Source organism: Patagioenas fasciata, chromosome 4 (genome assembly GCF_037038585.1).
Source record: "Patagioenas fasciata isolate bPatFas1 chromosome 4, bPatFas1.hap1, whole genome shotgun sequence".
Lineage (NCBI taxonomy): Eukaryota > Metazoa > Chordata > Aves > Columbiformes > Columbidae > Patagioenas > Patagioenas fasciata.
Genome location: NC_092523.1, coordinates 61,506,943 through 61,521,964, shown reverse-complemented (window position 1 = coordinate 61,521,964; position 15,022 = coordinate 61,506,943). Strand labels below are relative to the sequence as shown.

The following is a 15,022-nucleotide window of genomic DNA, read 5'->3' as shown; positions in this document are numbered from 1 at the left end:
ACCTCCTGCTTATACAAGTGAAACACTAACACCAGTTGCACACTTGCCAAAAAACAATTCCTTCATCTTACAGGAATATAAATTACCTGCTCATCACTCCTTCCAGTATAAAACACAGAGCTTTTGCAACATTGTGACAACCACATAAACCTAAGGTTTATCAGACCAATTTAAAGAGTTGAGGGATTTTTAGGTCAAGCACAGTTCACTCTAGAATTTGAAGCAACCTGCTTGCCTTCACAGGAGGCAGACATTGCCTCACACTGGCCAGAAGCAAAATGAGAATCTCTACCACTCAAACTTTTTAAAAATGAGCACGCTTAATGTATAAATAGGGACAAAACAAAAGCTATGGCAATATATAAATTTGACTTCTGTAGTATGATGAACAGCAAATTGTGCTGTTTATCAAATAGATAGGGAGACGGTTGTCCCATCATATAACAGTATTTTGCTCAAAGCTGTTCCTACTGCAAGTTTAAACACATAGGTATCTTCTATTCCACGTCAGTACACAACAACAACCTGAATCAAAGTTCAGTAAACCTGCTATTGAACATGTTGAACAAAAAAGCACATATCCATGTGCATATTTTAAATAGATGGAAATAAAACGTCTCCTGCATTCCCAAAATGAAGATACCTGACAGTGTAAGGGTTAATGACGAATTTATGACTCATCATCTTGTTTAATCACAACCTCTGTGAATTCTTATATGCCCCCTTTTCTTTTGTGCCTGTTGATACATGAAAGCACAGATGAGAAAGATCAACTTGATGTGGAAGTGCTACTTGTCCCAGAATGATTAGCAATTGCTACAAACTGTTCAAATGTATGTATCTAGTGCAAGATACAACTATTTAGTGCTTATAAAATGAAACTTAGTTCAGTAAACAGCTGGGACAGTGGCTATGTAACAGATACAGAAACTATTTATCCAGCTGAAGACTAATAATCACTTACTACTTTTTGTTATGTTTATACTGTACTGCTACCAAAATATCCTAAACATATTGAGGAACCCATTTTTTATACAGAGAAATAAAAAGATCTCCCCATAACTTAGGTGTCAGTCTTCCCAAAACAGGTGTAGGTAGAAATTCCCTGATTTTAAAACAAATTATTTCTGTATTAATGTGTTTCAATCTCTAGAGTGTAACAAGAACAGTGTTATCTAACTCTCATGTCAGTGTTGTGAACAATAGCTAAAGAAAAAAGGGAGTGTTTTATAATAATAATAATAAAAATCTAAATTTAGAAGATTATTCTAACTTTTATCTCTTTCTGTACCCTTTTCAATTATGGATTAACCATATGCCACAGGCAAACTACTTTTGGAAGAGAAAGGAGAAAAGTCATCAAACCCAAATAAAACTCTAGTAGTATTAGCACTGTGGGTGATTCAGTAAGTGGTGTACTCCAGTACACTTTTTTGTTTGGCAAATGAACATACAATACCCCGTTCCCAGAGAGGTTTTCTTGAAAATACATAAATTTAAGGTTCTGGCCACTTGAAGATATTACAAATATAAAAATGCATTTGAGTTAATTAACTTCAAAACATTAGTTAAATTAAAATTTTTGCTCTCATGTTCTGTCACTATAAATCCCCATCTTGATAAAATATTTGAAGGTACCATTGTTTAGTAAAAAAAATGATGAAATACTGAACCAATCCACAATATCTAAATTCAGATATCCCCCTGTGCCAACTTGGAAATGGATGAACATCAGCAATACACAGTATAACACTCCTATAATGATTGTCTGTACTTGCTATTTTATAATCTGATCAGATGCAGAGTGTATAAGGCAAAAAAACTTATAGACTGTAATTTTCATGTTTCTACAGTGACAGCAATTTTAATAGATCTCAATTTATCAACAAATTACTCACTGTACTATGATTTGCTCGTATGTACACACAAATATAATATTTTCTCTATAAAGGATGCTGCTGAAACTACATGCAAGCAGCAGCAACACATTTCTGTACTAAACAGACATTACAGAAAATTATCCCCCTTTCCAGAAGTTATTAGAAGTTCATAGTCTTTTCAGCACAATCAGTGAGATATTTGCACTTAATGCTAAGGAAATGCTCACGTGGCACAGCGCAGCACTGAATAAGGTTATTTAGGCAGAAGCAGCGCTGGGCTCATTCAGGCTTCCTAAGAAATAGGGTATATTATGTTCGGAAGTAACACTGTCCTTAATGGAACTGTGCTACTCACATCACCTCGGATGGTAAGTTCATCCCGGCAACTTCTGGTGTTCTATCACTATCTCTGTTGGCACAGTGAGGGGGGGAAAATACCTTAGAAACAAGAGAGGTGAGACTGGCTTTTACACTACACTGACATTGTGGAACACAATGAAAAATTAAGCTGATGCTCTAGAAGCACGTGAATCTTACAGAACGTTGTGCAGTGTGTCAGTATGAATCATTACACTATTAGGTCTGAGCTGCTACAACCGAATATTTTTAACCACGCATAGGTAACCAATACATTTTGGTGAACATATATTCTGCATTTGCTTCTCTATTTGAAGCGTAGAGAAAAAATGAGCACAACACCCCTGGAATTTGTCTTTTAGGAAAACAGAACAAAAACCAGAAACATTAAAAAAAAAAAAAAAAAAAAAAGGCAAAAAAACCAGACAAAGCAACCAACCAACACCAAACTTAAAATAAATTTAGTTAACCACTCCTTAGTTTTCTAAGATCTGCAGTCAGTATCCAGAACTCATGGCTTCAGAAGATGAGGCAGAGAAATCCCTTGCATAGCTTTAACTTTGGACCTGACTCCCAAGTTTCAGCCCCAGACTCAGAACTTCTGATTAATCTGGGCAGCAGTGTGTCTGGCTGCAGGTTTCACAATTTGTGGGAAAATGTGGAGGATGGGCAATCCGGCCACTTCTTCAGTATCATGGATTTACTGAAGTGTGGTCCTCTACAGACGGTACCTACTCAGCTGCTCTAGAAATACTCCAAACAACATCTAAAACCAAAAGCTTGGGTTTTAGAAGCAGAAAGCACAAGCCTAACAGAATGAAATCAAACCCTTCAGGAAAACAGGAAGGTTCCAGATATATACACAAAACAAAACGGAGGAAATAACCACACACGAAGATTCTAGAGCCTGTTATATAAAGTGAAAAATTAAACACACTGAACCCGTACAGTGGCACACAGTTGTAAGTAATGAATTTGGAAGCTTGGTTTTGATTTTATTAAAAAACCAAACCAATTGGCAAACTAAGAAAACAAGCAACATCTAGTCATACCAGAAACCCTCTGTATCAAGCCATACTGTATGAATCTGACAAGCCAATACTGTACAAACTCCTCTGATTGGCAAAACACATGCAACATGAAATGAATCTCAGAATTTTCTTTAAGTCACTATTACCTATGATATTCTTTTCTCCTCAGCATTCTTCCAAACCCATGTAAGCCCAAATCACACAAATTTACTGAAGAAAATATAAATCAATTTATGACTACTACTTTCTGCGCTTTTTATGTGTAGCATCTTCATGCCTGGCCTATAAATTTTAACAATACTGTTGTCAGTCTCCTACCATTAAGCGAAAAATCAAAAACGACCAAGATTCAACCCACTAAACAGAATACCTTTCAGTCCTCCTGTGGTTTTAAGGTTTCATCTGAAAGTATGTCCATCTAATGTTCACTCTAGAAACTGGACATATAAACTAAGATATTTGCACCTTAAAAAGGGCTAAATGGAAACCATACCTCTAAGTCACTAGTTTAATTATATTTCAAAGCGTACTTTGTCATACTTAGGGAATTTCTCCACAGCATATACTTCACCTTTCAGTCGAGGACTGTGCACATGCATTCTTTGCAGATGGAGATTTATTGGGATGAATTCTAAAGTTTTTTCTCCTTTACTACAGCTCGATTTGAAGGAAGAACCTGAAAAACAAAAGTTTAAAGAATCATTATCTTAAGCACCCAGCAGATGTTTTCTTTTTAATGCAAGGACAATACTTGTATGCTAGCAGTCTTCTTTAATTTACTTTTAATGTGTAATTGTATATTAGGAGAAGAATAGTTCACTAACTGAGTCTCAGCATGTATCCACACTGCAAGCAACAAAACCCAGCTTTTAATTCACAGAATAAGCTAATTTTTTATTCTAGGTGTCTGAAATAGGTCTGCAGTCTGCTGGAAACAATGCCACAGTTAATGTGCATTATGTTTATTTTGTGCTAAAAACACAGGGGTACAGAGCTATGATGGTACAGCATTTTCACCATGTAACTTTTTTTCCTTAAAACAAAGGTATTACATTGATTAGGCTATGAATTCTTTCTAGAAAGTTCAAATAAACATAAATTAACTCAAGAAAAGCTATGAATTAGTTTGTTTTTGTTTTTGTGTTTTGGTTTGTTTTTTTTTTTTTTCCTAAAAAGCCAGAATGACAAGAAGCACAATGCTCTGACAGAAAAAAAAGAATCTGCTCATATACTTCAAAAGTATGAGATATTGAGTAACACTATGGTGGTATAAAGGAATGTAATTGAAGTCTGACAGTATGAAAATGCAATTTAACTGGAGATACTTGATACAACAGATATATATATAAAATAAAAGAGTATAGATTAGGAAAAAGAGGTGGTGCTACAGTCTCACTCAGGCAGCCCAAAATTTACTTAGACCATTTTTTTCACCACGCTATCATTTTGCCAATTATTAATCATTTGGACTAAAATTCCTCTGACTCAGACAGGATTTAGTGGGAAAAAAAAGTCTTTGGAAAGGACCCATCTTTTCTTGCATAAAAGGGTAAAAGAAATATTTGAAATTCTTCTTTTCAATTTACTCAGTCAAGATTTGCTAGAAATTTTACTGTTGAAACTGCCACAGATTCCACTATAACTAAGCACTGAGCCTCGCAAAGCAAATCACATTGCCAGAGGGCACCAATGATGCTCCAAGACCAGCCAAGCCTGTTTAGGCTGCTATCTAGGCTCAGTAACTTAAAATAATTGTTTAACAGAAATTAAGGGCAAAGGTAGCAAGAAAAGCAAGTGACAGGAGTCAAAGATTCAGATGAGGTAGGAAACCTGGGGATACAGTCTGAAACCAGGAGTCACTGGTGCTGATGAAACCTGCATCTAGAAAGTAAAGAAAGACAAAATTACAGGAGCAGTGAAGGGAACAAACTGTATCAGAAAATAAATCTGAATAGTGCAGGTGAGGAGAATGTAAATAATTATGAAAGAAAACAGAAAGGGGGAAGATTATTTATGAGAATTCAGCTGAGACCAAGATCAAAGCTTAAGGAATAATGGGATCCGAGACAAGGAAATATTGTCAGACTAAGAGAAGACTAAAATAAGAGCAGATTACAAGGGATAGGTGAAAGAAGAGTAGGAGGGAGAAGAGCCTGCCCTCCCTGGAGTATACTGTCTTGAGCTGGAACAGAACACATGCAGCATTGCTAAGTCTTGTTATTCCTTTATTCAGGGAAGATCTGTGAAACAAGAATCTCCTACCCTCTAGTGTCAGAAACATATGGGATAATAACCACCCACTGCTGTCAGTTATTCTGTTAACCCAGGTATGAAAGATCCGTGCAGTGGAATTAATACTGGCAAATGCAGATAGAGATATCTTCCATTTGACAGTATAGTTCGGGGTGGTTCTGTGGTTTTTCGTTTTTTAATAACTTGCTAAATTTTACTTAAGGACCAAGAAAACTAAATTCCCTCTTTTTAAATGGTTGTTGCAAGATTAAACTCTTCCAAGTTAGGAAATACCAGAATACAGATGCAACCTCCATCTGACATCCACCTAAATAGGAACTGAGAAATAGACTTCAATGACATATCACATACTGGCTTTTCCCAGCTCATTGAATGCTATGGGGTTTTGTTGTTAACTTTAGCAGCAGTGATTTAACATTTTGTTTCCAACTTTACTTTGGTATCTGGGTTAAAATATATTGCTCATGCCTCTCATAAACACAGGATTATTAATTTCTTCAAACCTGTCTACTGCATGCATGGCACAGTTTCTAAGGGCGTTCCAAATATTTATAGAATAATTTAAACTGACTGAGTAAAAGGGTTATAATTTTATCCATTCTAATGGCAGAGAATAACTTAAGATCAAAGTCTTTAAGAAACAATGCATCAATATGAGATATGGAGGATCTCATTCTGCAGAGCATGCAGTAAAATGCAACATCACATTCCATTTTGGAAGCGCAGCTCCCACTGAGCTGAATTACATCCATAAGTGCTAGGTACTTCTGCAAAACAACCTGCATCTATTAACCACTTCTGAAGTCTGACTTGCCTAGTCCCACATAGGAACCTTGTGACAGAGGCAGGGATAGTGTCCAACTTTCCAGAGCAATATTCAATGTCTTAACCTAGAATGTCTTTCCTTCTTCTCCAGCTGCATGAATAAGAAGAGTTTTCAGTTTGATGACCAAAATGAGGGGGAAAAAAAAAAAATCGGGGCGGGGGGGGTGGGGGGTGGGGGGGTGAGTCATTTCAGGTCAAACTAAAATAAACAAAAAAATGTTTCAAAGCTCTATTCCCTCCCAAAAGCCCCAAATCTGTCCTTTAGATTAACTTGAAATTATTTGTTTTGATGTTACCTAACTCTTTTAGATTCCTGTTGTTATATTCACTTGAAATAAAAATACTTGACATCCTCTAAAATAGTCTCCCATTTTTAAGGATAAAAGTGTTCACCAAAACAATGCAATTTGAAATAGTTTTAACTTCCTTAAACCTCCATTTTCACTAAATATGCTGCTAAATCAAATTTGCTGTCTAAGGCTAATGCAGTCTCCTGACACTTTCACTGCCATCTCTCAATTTGAAAAATAAATGAATTGGTCTACTAACAACAGCATCTCTCAGAAGTAATATCTCTTGGAAAACCCAACATGTGATTGCACAGGAGAAATGTGGGAATATTTTGAAAAAAATTACTTACAGATGCTATCTCCCATTCTGCTTGCTGCTTAGGAGTGAAAAGAGTCCTCCCTAGCACTGACACAAAAGGAGATTGGAGATACTTGTTCCTTGATGACATATATGGAGTTGGTTGTTTATAATTGTTTGTGACAAGATACATGTAAAAAGCCCCTTGTTAAAGGAAAACAATTGTTCAGTGAGTAACAAATCAAAAATGCTAAACACGCTAACATTAACCCAGTTTTTGATATACGAAGGAGAGAGAAGAGTGTCACAATGAGCCAGTGTTTCCAGATCTCTCTGGCTGCCAACATGGTGGTGAAGCAGAGGCAAAACCACTCCACAGCTTTCCAAGAAGAACGTGGCCCATTGGCCTTGTCTTAAGGCTTTCCAAAACATCAACTCGAATTTTGCATCTGACGCCAGATAACAGAAGACTGATCTAGTTTAAGAAACCAACCTTGTCAAGTTCTCAAGGAGAAATACCGTTGATTGCAAACTAGCCCTATGAGGATGGGTGCCTGTTTCTGAGCAGATCCAGATCTCCAGAGCTCTGCAATTTTCAGGTTGTTTCAGACTAGAGGGAATTGGCTCAACCCAAACTTGGGCAATATGCTAACATAAAGTAAGGAGCCTACACAGGCTAAGCTATAAAGCAAAAATCTTTCCTGGCATGAGTCTCTCACAATGGGAAAGTAAACACCACACTGAAATATATCGACCTGAAAAATTTTAATTAAAGTTGCTCTCACATCTCCAACCTTATAATTTTCTACCTTGTGAGTACTTACACTTCCAGTCCCTACAATGTTCTCTTAATATTATTTTCTGTGGAACTACAGTTTGAAGTCAAATCTGTGTTTGTTTTGCTTTCTTATCAAACACTATAATCTTATTTTCTATCATTATGTTGTCTACCATTTGTAGAGAAGAACTGTCCCAAATAGGAATGGAAGAGGAATCAGGACATCATAAAACATGCATTGAATTTTATCCACATCCATCCTATTCCTTTCAGAAAAAAAAGGAGTAGGGACAAACTTCAGAGAACTTCACATGGGGATATTAATGTCTGTTTCACAGAGAATTGCAGTTACTTGTTGCAAATGATCTAGGAAGAAAAAAAATCTGGTTAAAGGCAAGTAACAGACAGCAGAATCATAAGAGTCTGTTCTAGATTTTGTTTTACTTTTGGGCAGCCAAATCCTCCATTGTCTATGGGCTCAAAATACAGATTTGGGGTTTCGGTCTGGCTCTATAAATGTATACACAAGACATGCCCCCTCCCACCTTTCTATTTATAATTTTTAAAAATGTTAGACCTCTATGAAACAACTTCAAATGAACACTCACTGCTCATATGATTTATCATCCAACTTAATTTGTGATTCTATAAGAACGAAAATATTATACTGCAGGGTTAAAAGTAAATATTGTCTTCATTAGAAGGACTGTGCTATTATTTGGCTTTAGAATGCGCACATAGCCCAATGATCACAATAAGTTTTTGAATGTCAAAGTAAGTTTTACACAAGATGCAAAATCAGGGTTTTTCCAAGCATCAACAAGTATCTGACCAGCAGTGTATTAGTGAGGGGGAAAAAAAAAAGTTAGTGAAGAAAAGAGATTTAGGTGTGTACCGAGTATTGGCCTTCAAATTAACACCTCCTCATTATTTCTCATCTTCACTACAATTATTAGGTTGTTTTGGTTTTCTGCTTTGTTTTGTTTCCAGAGAGATGTTCCTACTCTTTTTCCGTCCCCTTCAATAAGCTCAGGTAGCCTGGTCCACTAAGTTCTCTCAAACCACAGCTAAGAGAAGTCATTTAACATCACCACTTCTCAAACTCACTTGGCACAAATACAGGCCTTGCAGGATTTATGCATAACAGATTACATTGCCTTGTATTTTTTTAATCTCAAAAGGTAATTTCAATATTCTCCTGCAAGTGATAATTACTAAATCGATTCCTTCATAATCTATATTTATTGCCTTGCATATGATACTTCGTGGAGCACTTTCAAAATTTAATTAGCAAAACATTAGACAAATACATATATTCTTTAAAACACAGAAACATAGGAAGTATCGTACCAGATCAGGTAATCTGCCAAAATCACAACTGGAATATTTTCATGATGATAAGCAAGCATAAATACATGAAATTACACTTCTGCAACCAAAATGCAAGTTATTATACAACATTTTGTGTAACAGATGAGTTTCCCCCCACCCTCCCACCCCCACCCCGTTTAAGCAGGTGATCAACTGCTCCCAAAACACTTAGTTTCAGTTACAGACTGATTTTGGTCATACATTAAAGCAGGATGTCTGCTTCCCTGTGACCAAGAAAACTATGCCAGAGCAATCAGGTGTGAGAAATACCATGCTTAGTACTGCAATAGGAGATGATGTATAAAGGATAAAAGTACAGTTTTAATGTCTATTTTGGAAGGGAAAGATTTGTCTCTCACCCACTAGATGCAGCAGATTCATTCTAATAAAAGTAAATGTGCCCATTTATCTATAAAAAGAAATTATTCTGCTATGCTTTTTTATTTGTATAGTGAACTAAAACAAAATTGCTTCTTTTCTCAGTACACACAAAATAAGTTTTGTTTGTTTGTTTTTACAGGACAAGAAAGCTAGAGACAATTGAGAAAATACTGTAAATTCTCCCTAAATACCTACCTGATATTTCAAAAGATGTTATCAACATTTATACCTCCATTTTTACAAATGTTCATCTCCATAATGTATCCCTTTTTCAAAAATATTCTGGGTTGCAAACTGATGTATATGTAACACAATGCACAGTGTTTCCATACGACATGCACCACTACACCTACACACACACAATTGTGGAAATAAGGCTATAGTGGGAACTTATAGCGGTGAGAATATAAAGTGAAACAGCATATGTAAGCAAAAAAGAAATAATTTATTCTGAAGTATTTTCTTGTTCTTTTTAGGAGTAAGAATTACAACAGGAGGAAAAGACCAGCTGCATTATCTGTGTATTTGTCATTGATACCATCTTATTGAACTGGATGCAGACGCTATGATACATTAGAGTCCCTGACCACAGAATCCCAGCAGATATTAACTGAAAAAGCACCCACTTCACATGACAATACAAGACCACCGTCTCCGCATGAAAAAAAGCAAGGCACTATGTATTGCTATTTCTGGACTGAGGAGAGGCTGCCCATCCCAAAATAACTGTGCTTTTCTGGCACAATGTGGGTGATGACTACTACAAGGCACAGCTAGATCTTATCATTATCCTGTAGACTGTTAAATGTAACTTAAATTAGGTTTCAAGAAAAACTGACAAAACTACCCCTAAGGCTGGTTTCAATTGGCAGATGGCATTTGATACTAGCAGAGTAGCACAGTCAAGGGAATGTGCAATTAAAATACAACCCTCCCCCCCTTTTTTATTTTTCGCTGTGTAACCATGTACCATGTGAACTGTGAAAAACTGCAGGAATGCACAAAAACTTAGAGGATGAAATAGTGCACCTTTGACTATCTCAGAAATACAATTACAAATATTTCATTTTTATGTGTTTCATTTCTGCTGAATATGCCAGGATTTAATAACAATCAGCCTCATTTATTCTTAATTGCTCCAGAAGAGGAGAGGCTCCATTCATACCTGTGTGCTTCCCAAGCTCTGCGAGAGTGTCCTGGTACACGCGCAACATCTGATCACAGTGAGCAATAACACTTTGGCGCATATTGTCCCAGTGAGGAGCAAGTTCTCCCAAGTCTTTAAGCTCCTGATTTCTGTATCAAAATGCAAAAAGAGTAGGCGCTAATTAATCCATTAACATTCATCCAAATTAATCCAAAACGCATTTGTTAAAAAACATCAGAAGCGCTTCCTAATTGAAATAAAATCACTACCCTGGGATTGTTTTCATAAAACTTGTAAAATCTGCTGATTTCAGCTCTGTTTTTCAGCCACACAATAAAGAATGTCAAACCAGTGAATAATACAGTAATTTGTGTTCAAAACTTCTCTGTACAAATGCAACAGCCTGCAAACTGAAATATTATTTCTTCCCTGGAGATAAGAAAGCTCCCAGGCTCCAGAGCGCCCTGTTCACAGCAAGTAACTTTTTGTGAAAATTAAACACCATTACAAAGAACACAAAATACAGCTGTTTCAATACACCCTACTCTATGGATACTTCTTGCACATAATAAACACAATTCCAGTAGCATTTCTACAAGTGTTAGTTTAACAAACACACCATCCCTCACCACATTTCTTTAGTGTTAAAAACAAAATGCACAAACAAAAAAAAACCATTAGCCTCCTAAAACTTAATCTTCAGCCTTACAGTAGTGTTCATCAGGTTGAAATAGCGGTGTTTTGGTAACCAAACGTCACTGAAAATCCAACAGGAAATCCTTTAGCAAGTTATCAGGTTTCCTGTATACTCTTGAGATCTGACCTGAGTGAAATAGAGATCACTTTAATTTCCTACACAAACAAGCATAGTTACAGTACACCAGGCTTTCTGTTTGTTTTCCCCAGTTGCAAAGTCAGTTCATTCTACATCTGTCCCAGGGTGCTTTGGGAGACCTTCTTAAGTGAAGAAAGTGAAAATGAAAGATCTTCTGTCTTCAAACACTTGGAACTGTTTGGGAAAAAGCTCATACAGCACAATCAACTAATTTTCCTCATTTTCCTCAAAGTATAAAGCAGACTGTTTCACTGCAGTTCTTGGAAGTCTCAAGAAAAACCCAAACCAACAAAACAACCCCAAACCCAACAACTTCCAGAGGACAGCTCTTGCATATATAGAAAAATTACGGAGAAAAAAAAAAAATAGAAAAACAAGGGTAGAGGGATCAGAAAGTGAAGGATCAATGAGACTGCAGCACAGGAACATAACTCCCAAAAGTAAACTAACAGATTACAGGAATATCGTAGTTTTTAAACTTAAAAGTTTATAGTTTGTACTAATAATCACAGCAACAATCTTAAAAAAAAAATCCTGAATTTGTTTTAATAATACTATAATACTTACACCAGGACCTATTTCAGTGAATATCTTTAAAAACACACTTCAACCAGTAATCGTGTCAAGCAACAATTGTGCAACAGAAATAACTGATATTTTGATAGATATTGGTTCCACAGAGGGCAAATTTGGCTCCTGATTCACCTTTCCAGTGCAGTCATGGAATTTTGAATAGCTTGGCAGCAAAGCAGTAAGCTCAGAGCAAACTCTGTATTTTTAAAAATAGAGCTATTCATCTTGTTCCCCCACTCTAAAATCCCCACTCAAAGTCTTTACTTTACCAGGTGATTGCACTCATCACCATGACAGATCCTGTGCTCAGCATCAACTTCAACCCTTTCTACAGAACTGAATCCAAGCTTTGTCTACATCTTGCTGTTCAGCTAAGGCACAAAGGAAAATCCCACCCAGGCGCATGTCTCAACTGTCACTGTCTCCTGCCTTGATTACTTCAATATCTTCCTTGGTGGACTCGACAATCTTGCCCCATTTGTGTCTAACTAGAACGTGGATGTAAACAGGCTGCCTCATTCCTCCTCCTCCTCCACTTCAAACACTAGCTAATTAGCTTATTTCTGAGACTCTCTCAGGCACTGTTTTTCACATCCACTTTTTCCTTTAGTAGACTAATTAAGCCAGCTTTCACTGAGCACTTCCCACTATGGTTGAAAGCAGTTCCCCTGTTAAAAAAAAAAAAAAAAAAAATCAAATCTACTTATTACTCTTTCTTGAAAACTCTTTTCTGCCACTACGGCAGAAAAACTCAATACTGGATCCCAATCTGCTGAAAACACTATAGACCATGCTGATCAATGATCATTGGTGCTAACATAACTCAATTTGAAAGAGATTAAAAATTCCAAGACCAAGTTCTAAGCCTCCTCAGGATCCCACAGCACCACTAGAAATATCATGAACCTTCATTTAAGGCTCCTACTTAAAACCTCAACTTCTTTGACTCTGAATAATTTATTGATTGACATAGCTACAATTCATGGGCACCTTGTCCTCTGGGGGACTTGAGTTGTACGCAGCCTTCCCCTGCTGTTGAAAAGTGCAGTCACTGAGCAACCTGCTACAGGGACACACAGGTTTGGGGAAGATCCACACCTGGAATGAAACATCTGTGCTTTTCTTTTGGAACATCAGGCAACCAGAGAGTTGTAAACACTATGTGACTGGATACATTTCTACAATTACTAGTAATTAAATACCGTTGCCATTAGACTCAAAGTAAAACTACCTGCAATTTTTTTGTTCCAAAAAAATGTTCGGTGAAGCCTATTATCAAATGATAGTTGAGCGCCCAAGGCTCAGATTAATATTCTGCCTTTTGATTTATCAATTCATGCTTCTTTTTTTTTTTTTCCCCCAAGAACACCTTAGGTGCAAGATTCTAGTAAACTACTGAAAGTACCTGAAAGAGGCACAAATAATTTCTTGTATTATTCATGTTGATAATCTCTACTTAAACAGTCTCTGCTTTGTGCCATGCACTCTAGCGATCACAGTAACAGAAATCTCTTCCATCACTTTGGATATAGGGGATATAAGGATACAATAACAGTTTAGAAGTCTAAAATAAACTAATTCAATGCTGAATTGAGTAATGAGTACTTTGAACGAGCAGTACGCATCATGTTCAAAAATTACTTGAAGAAAGCCCTAACAGTGAAATCCTGTTCCAAATTAACTTGTTTTTGCAAAACTACCACTAGCTTCCACAGTCCAGACACCATCGTGGAAAGCATAGGGAAAACCTGTGGTCATTGACAAAAAAAATCAAAATAAATCAAAACAGAAGCAAGCTATCAGGACGAGCAAGCAAGTGAGAAGAAGGCACTCCCTCAAAGAACTTTTCTGAATCTAATTATTCTGCCTCAGAAAAAAGAACAGCAGGAAGAGCCACTTGCATCTTCAAGGACACAGCACAAATCTTCACAAATCGGAAGACTAAGTTGAAAAGATTACTGTATTTATATAAACAAGAGATATTTTAGAGGACATACGATAAAAGCACATAAACCACAAATTCTGTATGAATACAATGAAGTAACGCTATATTCATTCAGCAATTCCCAGTGAAGCAAATGACAAATACAAAATCAGAAAGAGGAAGAGCTTTTTGCCTTCACCAAGCAAAATTAGCTTCTGAAATCAACTTTCACAAAACATCAGAAGCAAAGTGCTCATCAGGATTCAAAACAAGATGAGACATTTTTGCAAATTATATTTGCAAAAGTTTTTTAATATTATAAAGGCGACAAAGTTCTGAATATTTATCAAACAGGAGCTTTGGAGTAAACATAAATCATAAGCTCTGAGGCATGCCTCAGTCACTAATAAGTAAAGGAAGCTTAGAAGCTTCCTTCTAAGGAAAGGATCACAGGAATTATTTTTCCTAACAAGTTTTACTTTAAACTGTACATGTCTATGGATAAGCATTTCTCTTTTTTTTTTTTTCTGGTAAAATAGAAGCAGATAAAATTACTCTCATTTTTCTGTACCACAAGTTACGGTCCTGTGATATACAGTCAATAATCAATCAAAACAATACAATTTCTTTCCCTGAATCAAAAAATCATAGCCTTTTTACTACAATGTTCCTAAAACAGACAAATTATTACTAAAGAGAATTTAATCCCTTCTGGAGAAACTACCACAAAAACAAATAAAAGGATATTTTTCTTTCAGAATAGTTTTCATTTAGAAGCTCTGGAAAACGGGAGCAGTTTTTCTCTTCTTATTTCAGGTTCTGGTAAGTCCAACCTGACAGGTAACTAAAAAGTAGGTTGTAATTATCTTTTGCATTCTTTCAATATTTAAAAACAAACATACACAGCAACAAAAAACCACAAACAGATCAACAAACAACAACAAAGCCCAAAAAACACACACCATCAAACATATTTGAAGTATTTTAAAACCTGTTTCTTCCATGTATATGTGGAGAATAGACTGGGATTCGCAAAGGTGTGAGAATATTTTATACTGTTCCCGAGAGCTGCATTTTTT

General features: G+C 36.3%; 1 protein-coding gene across 13 annotated transcripts in view; it reads right to left on the bottom strand.

Annotated features, from left to right (window-relative positions):
- INPP4B (inositol polyphosphate-4-phosphatase type II B) overlaps nt 1–15,022 on the bottom strand; it is a 428,243-nt gene that overhangs the window by 186,261 nt on the left and 226,960 nt on the right. For all 13 annotated transcript variants that reach the window (XR_011738872.1, XR_011738873.1, XM_065836253.2 and 10 more), the window contains 2 exons: nt 10,630–10,760; nt 3,840–3,944 (listed from right to left, as the gene is read on the bottom strand). Coding sequence is in view for 11 of the 13 variants with exons in the window: in XM_065836253.2 (XP_065692325.2) it covers nt 3,840–3,944; nt 10,630–10,760 (236 nt within the window). In the remaining 2 variants the exon portion in view is untranslated. The remainder of the gene's footprint in view (nt 1–3,839; nt 3,945–10,629; nt 10,761–15,022) is intronic.